Below are 9514 nucleotides of genomic sequence, written 5' to 3' on the forward strand. Positions count from 1 at the left end.
TTGTTTATATAGAATATATGCAAATATTATTTACATAATTTATATATACAAATATTATTTACATAATTTGTTTTTAAAAAATTTAACTAGTCTTAAATGATAGCTATTAGCTCCGAAGAAATCTAATCAATATTTATTTGGAGTTTGTATAAAAAATAAAATAGTTTTTATTTTGAATTCGGAATTTTGTTAAAAAAAAAAACCCATGCGTACTCTATATTTATTTGTGTTTGTGTTCGAAATTCAAATATTAACATTGAAGTTATCCATACAAGCGACATTTTAATAGATATAGCAATAATAATGCTGTTAATAAAATTTAAATAAAAGATAGAAAAAGAAAAGGCATATTTATGAACCTGACCAGTCCGCGGAGACTATATGTTAAGAGAAAAAGGATCATAGAAAATGCCAATCAGATTCAATCCAAATATAGTTAAGTCTTGGAACCAAATTTAACACCTTTAAAGTAGTTTTTGTTGCTATTTTCTGTTAAGTATATGTAGTTCGAAAGTATAAAATTGAATTAAATCAAAGAGAATAATGTATATTATATAGCATTAAATTTTTTAAAACAAAAATTGTTATATAAAATTAATCTTAAACGGCGATGAATTTGATCGGTTCGCACAGTTGGCGGGTTGAATTTTTTTATTTATTTATTATGGATTTAGTAATTATAAGTTACTACTAGGACAAATTATTTTGTTAACGTGTATATATTTTAAAGATTATGAAAACACTGTTTAAGGCTGCGACCTAGCAAAACATATAAGTAGAATTTGAACAAATGAATTCGATATTATTTATTCCTTTTATTATATATATTTTAACCATATTATATTTAACTTAAATATATTTGTTAGCTGAAATATGGATCGGCCTTGTCCTTGAAGAAGAAGATGAAACATGATCTTCTTCTTCTTTTTAATAAGATTAGGAAAAAAAAAAAGGAGAGATTTTTATCATACAAAATAAGATCTTTTATCTTTCTTTCTAAAACATTATCTCCTTGAAGAAGAAGAAGATGATGATGAAACATGATCAAGCACGCTCTCCGCGAATCCGACGGGCTAATTGGATGTCCTTGGGCATAATGGTGACCCTCTTGGCGTGAATGGCGCAGAGGTTCGTGTCTTCGAAGAGACCCACCAGGTAAGCTTCGGCAGCCTCCTGAAGAGCCAACACCGCATGGCTCTGGAACCTCAGATCCGTCTGCATTCACAAAATCAAGCCTTTCATATGAAACCCAGTTTGATGATAGACAAAACAAATACACAGATTCCTTAGCTATCAGAGTTTCAGATTGCAAGAAAAAGAGAATATACCCAGTGATCATACAATATGTCTGTCCATGCAATTGGATACTTGGCTACCCAGTTTCGGATTCGTAACTCAGGTTGCTAGAATCCAATCGAGCATGTCATGTCATATGAAACCCAATTTCAAAAAAACACAGATTCCTTGGATCATATGACAAGCCGTTAGTTTCAGCCTCTGCAATGAAATCTGTCACTAGCAATCCTTGCTTGCAACGCCAGATTCTTGAAAACACAAAAGATGAAACCGATTTGCTGTACCCTTTTCGAAGAAGACAGATTCAAGTTTACAGAACAGCGTAGGTAACAAAATATGGAACTTCCTGTGGTACTAGTTCCAAAGAATCCCACATCAATCTGCGAGCCATATCTTCTCGGATACTAACAGCACAATAACTTGAGGTTCTGAAACAGAGATCGAAGAAAAAGCTTGATCAGACAAGGCCGTTCATCGATGAAGAATAAAACCCAGAGAGTGAAAAGCCACTTCAAACCCCAGAAAGAATGACACCACCGAAAGATCCTTACCTTCGTAGAGAATTTGGAGTCATGTCATATGAAACCCAATTTCAAAAAAACACAGATTCCTTGGATCATATGACAAGCCGTTAGTTTCAGCCTCTGCAATGAAATCTGTCACTAGCAATCCTTGCTTGCAACGCCAGATTCTTGAAAACACAAAAGATGAAACCGATTTGCTGTACCCTTTTCGAAGAAGACAGATTCAAGTTTACAGAACAGCGTAGGTAACAAAATATGGAACTTCCTGTGGTACTAGTTCCAAAGAATCCCACATCAATCTATATTATCTCATCCTACTACGGGAAAAGCCTAGAGTTTGAATCCATTGCAGAGGCTGGATTTGCTCATTCAAACATCGAGCAAATATAAACATGATCGAGGAAGATGGATTTGTTCACCTTGAAGTCCTGGGCAATTTCACGAACAAGACGCTGAAACGGAAGCTTACGGATCAACAACTCCGTGCTCTTCTGGTACTTGCGAATTTCACTGTTACATTATTAAAAAAAAAACCATTGAACCCATTAGATTTCACATCGAAGAGAAGATGGTTTCACAACCCGAAACGTGTAATTACCGAAGGGCGACGGTTCCAGGACGGTAGCGGTGAGGCTTCTTCACTCCTCCGGTGGTCGGAGCAGATTTCCTCGCGGCCTGCGTTTCGATTGCATTAGAACCATAACCCAAACTCCAAACTCCAAAATCATTCAAAACTAAACCCCAAAACGAAAACCCTAGATCCCCTTTTGGCATGCCGATTGTAATCCGAAACCGAAACGAAACTAACCTTAGTGGCGAGTTGCTTCCTCGGAGCCTTTCCTCCAGTCGATTTACGAGCAGTTTGCTTCGTACGAGCCATGTCTTGTCAAACGAAAACAACGCAAGGGCTTGAAATTCGGTGACAGACAAGGCGAAAAAGCTGAATCAGACAAAATCAGAAGGAATTCGCAGAAGAATCACGTCATCGGAACATTCTTACCTTCAAACAGAATCGCAAAAGCGCAACATGATACTGGGCATGTTAGAAGAATGTAGTAAATAGGTGAAGTTACAAGTTGACGATCTTTGTGTTGAAATCTTATTGGTTAACTCTCTCTATTCTATGCCTGGATCGGTGACGTGTACAGCCTTGTGTTTCTATATCGACTATTTGTGTTCCGCTGGTATAACAGCTCGACAATTTAACAAAATATTCATTGACAAAGTTAAAAATTACAGCTTCAAAGATTATCAAATTGTCAACATTATGAAACAATTAGGGTTTGGGACAATTACGGTTTTACAACCAAAACCCTAAATTGAAGGTTTGAACTTTTAGCCAAATCATGAGATGTAACATCCAAGGATATTGAAATAGTCAAACTACTCCTTCCAAGTTTAGAGACAAATGATTCAGACAATGTAATGTCCTCATAAGAAATCGAAAAAACGAGGAATTATCATACAAAGCGTCCTCCTATTGAGCTTTCGCATCTTTCAAACCATCAAAATACCCGACAAAACTAACACAAATGGCTACTGAATAACGGATTAAGCACGCTCTCCGCGAATCCGACGGGCCAACTGGATGTCCTTGGGCATAATGGTGACCCTCTTGGCGTGAATGGCGCAGAGGTTCGTGTCTTCGAAGAGACCCACCAGGTAAGCTTCGGCAGCCTCCTGAAGAGCCAACACCGCATGGCTCTGGAACCTCAGATCCGTCTGCATTCACAAGACAAACACCAAATTAGGTTAATTTCATGACCCACGGAAAATTGAAAGCAACCATTTGATTAAGTTACTGGGCACGGTTCCAAGTTCCAGACTTCAGAAGTCCAATGGATGCTCAGAAATTACCTTGAAATCCTGGGCGATTTCACGAACAAGTCGCTGGAAGGGCAATTTGCGGATTAACAACTCCGTACTCTTCTGGTACTTGCGGATTTCACTGTTTCATGATAAAAAACAAACAAAGCATTAGATTACATTTCGCATCGAACACAAGATGCGTTCATCATGATAATTCACAAGTACTCACCGAAGGGCGACGGTTCCAGGACGGTAACGGTGAGGCTTCTTCACTCCTCCGGTGGTCGGAGCAGATTTTCTCGCAGCCTAAATTTGAATTTCGTACAAAAATAATCATAAACCCTAACTCGGAATATCCCCCAAAATCATTCGAATGGAAAACCCTAAATCGATAGTCTAATGCCGGTAAATCACCAAAACCCATACCTTGGTCGCAAGCTGTTTTCTCGGAGCCTTTCCTCCTGTCGATTTACGAGCGGTTTGCTTCGTACGAGCCATATCTTCTCGGATACTAACAGCACAATAACTTGAGGTTCTGAAACAGAGATCGAAGAAAAAGCTTGATCAGACAAGGCCGTTCATCGATGAAGAATAAAACCCAGAGAGTGAAAAGCCACTTCAAACCCCAGAAAGAATGACACCACCGAAAGATCCTTACCTTCGTAGAGAATTTGGAGGGAGAGATCGAAAATCGCAACACACAAATTTTGAGAATCTGAGAATACTGTATGAATTAGATGGATTAGGGAATATATACGGGAACGTTAAGTGGGTTTATTCTGGGGAGCGATGCATGTGAAGCTTAAGATCCGGGATTAGAAAATTTTGACGGTCCTGATTCATTGGCTACTGACGTGGCAATCCCCGACCACGAACGTTATTGGTGGCTTTTTTTTTATGTAGATTGATGACATGGACGATTTGTGTTTCTCCTTTTCCGGGACGCGTGCGGCGTACCCGAGGGAGCATCGGTTATGTATAATTTGAAAGAACACTAATAAATTTTACATAATATTTAAAAAAACATTCAGCCAAACAATCCATTTTTAAATCAATTTAAAATGAAAAATAAAAAGAGAACTAAAATTGATGGACAAATTGTCTAATAATACAATGACTAATAGAATGTTTAAGAAAAAAAATCAAGAGGGAAAAAATTCCAAGAGGATACTGTATTGTTTTTCATTTTAAATATTGAAAAGACTACCAAATATTTATGATTGTTTAACTATAGATATAGATAGAAAACAATTGTATATCAAATTATCAAATATTCTAAGATGCGTATTAAAATTTATAAATTATCAAATATCCTAAGATGTGTATTAAAATTTTTCATTAAATTTTACCAATCAACCAAAATAGGAATGTTTTAATGCGACATTAACCACTCACATTCATCAGGCAGGTTAATTTTCTAAAAATTCGAAAATTTAGTTTTTTAGAAATTTAATAAATTTAAAGAAAATTCTGTTTTGTTTTAGTTTTTGAAATCTATCAAATTTGTTTTCTGAAGCAATATTTTAGATTGAGATATTTGAAAAAAGGGCAAAAACAAAAAGAATTAAATAAAAAAAAAAAAGGAAAGCGGACGAAACGTTACACAAAAGCAAAGGGAAGATATATGGAATTTTACTTTTTGGATAATTAAAAAATTGCATATTGTTTTGGGTATTGATAATAAATCCTGGTTTCCACTTATCACATTTGCTTCTTCCGCAGTTCTTGTCGTATATTTTTTGTTTCTCAAATTAGGGTTTTTATCTGTTCTTCATCTCTGCTTTTGTCCCAAACTAGAAGAGAAGACCCTTTTCGCTGTCCCTCAGATCCGACCAAAATACTAGCCGTTGTTTCCCGTTTTCCCGCCATTTTCAGCTCCCCGAAGGAACCCACTCTCCGCCATTGAATCCGCTTTCGTTTGGATCCATTTTCTTCTTCGCTGGACTCCTGAGAAATTTCTCCCTCTTTATTCTTCTACTATTGTTTTTGCTCGGCCATGGCGGCGATAGAGTCGGAGAAGAAGGACGAGAACTCGTCCGGGGGAGGTGAGCTGTTGTTCTGTGGCGGGACGTCCTGGGACAACATCGGACGTAAGAAAGGACAGTTTGAAGGCAACTTGGTTTCTCCGACTCGGCTCAGGCCTCTTGTCGGCGTCAACATTCGATTCGTCGCCTCTGGTTCCGGTAAAACTTCTCTTGATGAAATGAAGTTTGATTTCTGATCTATAAGAATGGAAGAAGCGACGCCATTGTTGTGAAACTTCACTACTTGCTTGGGTTCTTATTGCTTTTGCCCCTGTGAATGTTTCTGCAGTTTCATGTCATTGTGTGGCATTGGACGTCGAAGGGCGTTGTTACACTTGGGGACGCAATGAGGTATCTCAGACAACTTTATTGCTTTTGTTCTTGCATTGTCTTACTTTGGATGGATTTCTTTAGAATGAACTTAGGATATGAATTCCAGTGATTGAATTGTCTGTTCAGAAAGGCCAACTGGGTCATGGAGATATGATACAGCGTGATCGGCCGACGGTTGTTTCAGAACTTTCTAAGTGAGTGTCCATCTTTCCTTGTTGGGCTTCCTTACAAGTTCTGATGTTATTGTGTTTTAAGGACTGGCTTCTTTATCGTGATGCTCCTCTTAAAGGTACAAAATTGTGAAAGCTGGAGCCGGGAGGAACCACACTGTTGTGGTTAGCAGCGATGGCCAGTCCTTTGCTTTCGGCTGGAATAAACATGGGCAGCTGGGTTCGGGTTCGGCTAAAACTGGTATGAGAAAATGCATGGATTTCTGATGTTATCTTACAGTACTAATGACAGCCTTTTGTCGTCATGTTTGTAGAAGTTGAGCCATCCCCTGTTCAGTGTCTTGTTTCTGATGTTTCAAATACTGCTTGTGGAGCTGACTTCACTGTGTGGTTATCTTCCACTGAAGGAGCATCTATACTGTATGGTTTCTTGTTTCTTGGGTTAGAATTTCCTTTCTGCGTTATCATACTCCCATTTAGAATGACTTCTTGCTCACTCTTGGAATATTTGGTTTTTTTAGGACAGCGGGCTTGCCACAGTATGGTCAACTTGGTCATGGAACTGATAACGAGGTGTGTCCATTGAAAAAAAGTTGTCTGATCATATAAAAGATCTGGCTATCATTTCTTTATTGGCTCTTTCTCGGGTTCATATTTCAGTTACACCGATAAAGTGGTTCAAAGATTCGGAATCTGGATGTAAACTCACCGCGGTGAATCTTCTTGAAGTTTTCATATACATTTTAGAATTGTATTTCATTACCATTGCTTGTCTAAAACCCCTATCCAATGCGTTTGAATGAAAAAAAAAATCTGCGTGGACTGAAAGATCTCTACTAGTGTCTTCTCATGTCGATTCAAATTGCTTAAGAGCCATTTAGATCTTGAAACTTGTGTTAGATAGATGTCTCAGCTAAATATTTGTACCAAGTTATACTTTTTGTCTGTCTTTTCAGTACAATATGAAGGATAGTTCGGTTAGACTCGCATATGAAGCCCAACCACGTCCTAGAGCCATTGCTTCTCTTGCGGGAGAAACGATCATCAAAGTTGCATGCGGAGCAAATCATACGGGTAAGAAAAAAAAGATTTCCCTTTCGCCTTCTCTATCTCTGCCTTTGGTCTTCGGCTTTCTATCAAGCTAACCCCTCTTTCTCATCGTTAATTATCTTCAAACCCAGTGGCTGTTGACAAAAACGGGTTTGTTTACACGTAAGTATCTTCTTCCCTTTATTTCTCGTAAATTTTATCATCTGTTCATCTAATATGTCCATTAAATATAATTTTCTGTTTCGAAAATTTATTTCAGATGGGGCTTTGGCGGCTATGGGAGGTTAGTACTAGCCTCTCCTCGATAAAGCGTTTGCATGAATTTTCGAATTCTTCATGAATTAGCATTGCATTCTCTCCCTCATGATTCTTCAATGGTAATCACAGGCTTGGGCATAGAGAGCAGAAAGACGAGTGGGCCCCTCGTCGTGTCGACGTCTTTCAGAGGAACAACGTTCTTCCTCCCGATGCAGTTGTCTCAGCCGGATCTGCAAACTCGTCTTGCACCGCTGGTGAGTTGACTCATCTGAAAACCTGGATGGTTCCTATGTTACTCTTCTGCTCCTCGTCTGAAAGGTCGATTCTTTGGTTTCGTTTTCTAGCTGGTGGACAGTTATACATGTGGGGCAAGATTAAGAATAACGGTGACGATTGGATGTATCCTAAACCTTTGATGGATTTAAGGTTTGTCTCGTTAAGTTCGGTAACAACAGTTTCACACGGGCTTAGTTTTGGTTGTATAACTTGTCGATCTTCTGTTCTGTATGCAGCGGTTGGAACTTACGATGCATGGATTCGGGAAACATGCACCATTTCGTTGGTGCTGATAGCTCATGCATCAGTTGGGGTCATGCTCTGTATGGAGAGCTCGGTTATGGCCCCAATGGTCAGAAGTACGTTTTTCGTTGCTTCTGAGTAGTCTAACCGGATTCTTCCACCTTTTTTGTACTTCTTTCCCGATGTGTAATCCTTACTTTCGACCCGTTTCTTCTTCCTCATTTCAGATCCTCAGCTGTACCGAAAAAGGTGGATATACTTGAGGGGATGCATGTGATCGGGTGAGAGTCTTTGTTTAGTAGGATGCGTACATTGAAGTCAGTGTAGATTATATTTCTGGATAGGGATCTGATGAATTCGGGTTATGTTTCTGCAGCGTGGCATGCGGGTTTGGTCACTCGATGGTCATCGTTGATAGAAAAAATGTCGGTGATCGGCTTGATCAGGTAAACATCTCCATGTATTAGTATCTTCTGCGAAATTCCTGCCCTGTTTCTTGATTTGATTTGTCGATATCTTCACTATCAAACAGTTTACCGGGAATTTTTCTCGTTTATGCAGCTCGATACCTATGACGGGAAAGGGTCGATAGAAGGTAAGATGAACCCGGGGAAGCTCGATCCTTACGACCGAAGAAGCGTAGATAGAAGGGTACTTAATTCTTTACAAGGATTGAGACTTGTGTTTAATCGAGGTGGTTTTCCGACAGGAAGCGGAGAACCCGAGGAGGAAGCCCCGGCAGCAAAGCATGCTACGAAAAGGGCTGCAGCCAAAACATCGGGTGGATCCACGAAGAGGAAGAAGAAATCGAAGGCCTCGTCGGAATCGGATGAAGACGAGGAGGAAGAGGAAGAAGATGAGGAAAGTGAAAATAGCGAAGATGAAGAGGCGAATGATCGAAAATCCCGGAAAAGAGAGAGCAGTCGCGGTGGTCGTGGAGGAGGCAGAGGACGGGGACGTGGCCGTGGTCGGACTGCCACATCATCGGCGAGTAACGGGAAGGCTGGGACGGTGAAGACAGGTAAGAGAGGACGACCCCGTAAGTCTTAGTACTCGGAATGTTTTATTATCCAATTTGGTCGGTTGTCACTTTTCCGTTCATAGAGGGCCAAAGAGGGGAAACCAAATCATTAAAAGGAAAAAAAAACTCTGTTGTCGAATTTTATTTTATTTTTTGTTAGTTAATGAACACTTTGCAAAAACACATTCCATCTTGGCCAAGTAATTTTCTTTGTTATATATTGTCTGAAAATACTGAGCGTTCAAGTTGTATCTTATTATAAACTTTAATACCCACATATATATTAAAATTACAAAATTAACCTTATATTTTTAATATAATTTCTAAAATACTTAGGTTATTTTTACTTTCTTTTAAGAATATATATTGGATTTTCAAGTTTTGATATATTCAACTTCAAATTATTGTGTATATTTTAAAATATTTCTAGGATTCTATCCATATTAATATATTTTAAAAAAATTAAACTTAAAAATATATTTTTTAGCATAAAAATATATATTTTTATTG

The 9514-nt window shown here is 38.6% G+C and overlaps 3 protein-coding genes across 3 annotated transcripts; 1 reads left to right on the plus strand and 2 right to left on the minus strand.

Annotated features, from left to right (window-relative positions):
• Positions 1–841: 841 nt before the first annotated feature.
• Positions 842–2917, minus strand: LOC104809364 (histone H3.3). The gene is made up of 5 exons (XM_010535337.2): positions 2821–2917; positions 2629–2728; positions 2419–2495; positions 2240–2330; positions 842–1215 (listed from the first exon to the last, which is right to left on the minus strand). The coding sequence occupies exons 2-5, from the start codon at positions 2698–2700 to the stop codon at positions 1045–1047; spliced, it is 411 nt and encodes a 136-aa protein (XP_010533639.1). The 5' UTR covers positions 2701–2728; positions 2821–2917; the 3' UTR covers positions 842–1044.
• A 250-nt stretch (positions 2918–3167) lies between these two features.
• Positions 3168–4398, minus strand: LOC104809355 (histone H3.3). Its single transcript, XM_010535319.1, has 5 exons — positions 4288–4398; positions 4056–4164; positions 3859–3935; positions 3678–3768; positions 3168–3542 (listed from the first exon to the last, which is right to left on the minus strand). Exons 2-5 carry the CDS (start codon positions 4125–4127, stop codon positions 3372–3374), a joined length of 411 nt encoding a protein of 136 aa, XP_010533621.1. The 5' UTR covers positions 4128–4164; positions 4288–4398; the 3' UTR covers positions 3168–3371.
• A 930-nt stretch (positions 4399–5328) lies between these two features.
• Positions 5329–9222, plus strand: LOC104809379 (protein RCC2 homolog). Its single transcript, XM_010535349.1, has 16 exons — positions 5329–5812; positions 5943–6004; positions 6113–6180; positions 6276–6397; positions 6471–6576; positions 6678–6729; positions 7113–7230; positions 7338–7368; positions 7466–7489; positions 7594–7718; positions 7809–7890; positions 7977–8099; positions 8211–8264; positions 8360–8429; positions 8545–8578; positions 8693–9222. The coding sequence occupies exons 1-16, from the start codon at positions 5626–5628 to the stop codon at positions 9031–9033; spliced, it is 1599 nt and encodes a 532-aa protein (XP_010533651.1). The 5' UTR covers positions 5329–5625; the 3' UTR covers positions 9034–9222.
• The last annotated feature ends 292 nt before the right edge of the window (positions 9223–9514 follow it).

Source organism: Tarenaya hassleriana, unplaced genomic scaffold (assembly GCF_000463585.1).
Source record: "Tarenaya hassleriana unplaced genomic scaffold, ASM46358v1 Cleome1, whole genome shotgun sequence".
Taxonomy (NCBI): Eukaryota; Viridiplantae; Streptophyta; class Magnoliopsida; order Brassicales; family Cleomaceae; genus Tarenaya; species Tarenaya hassleriana.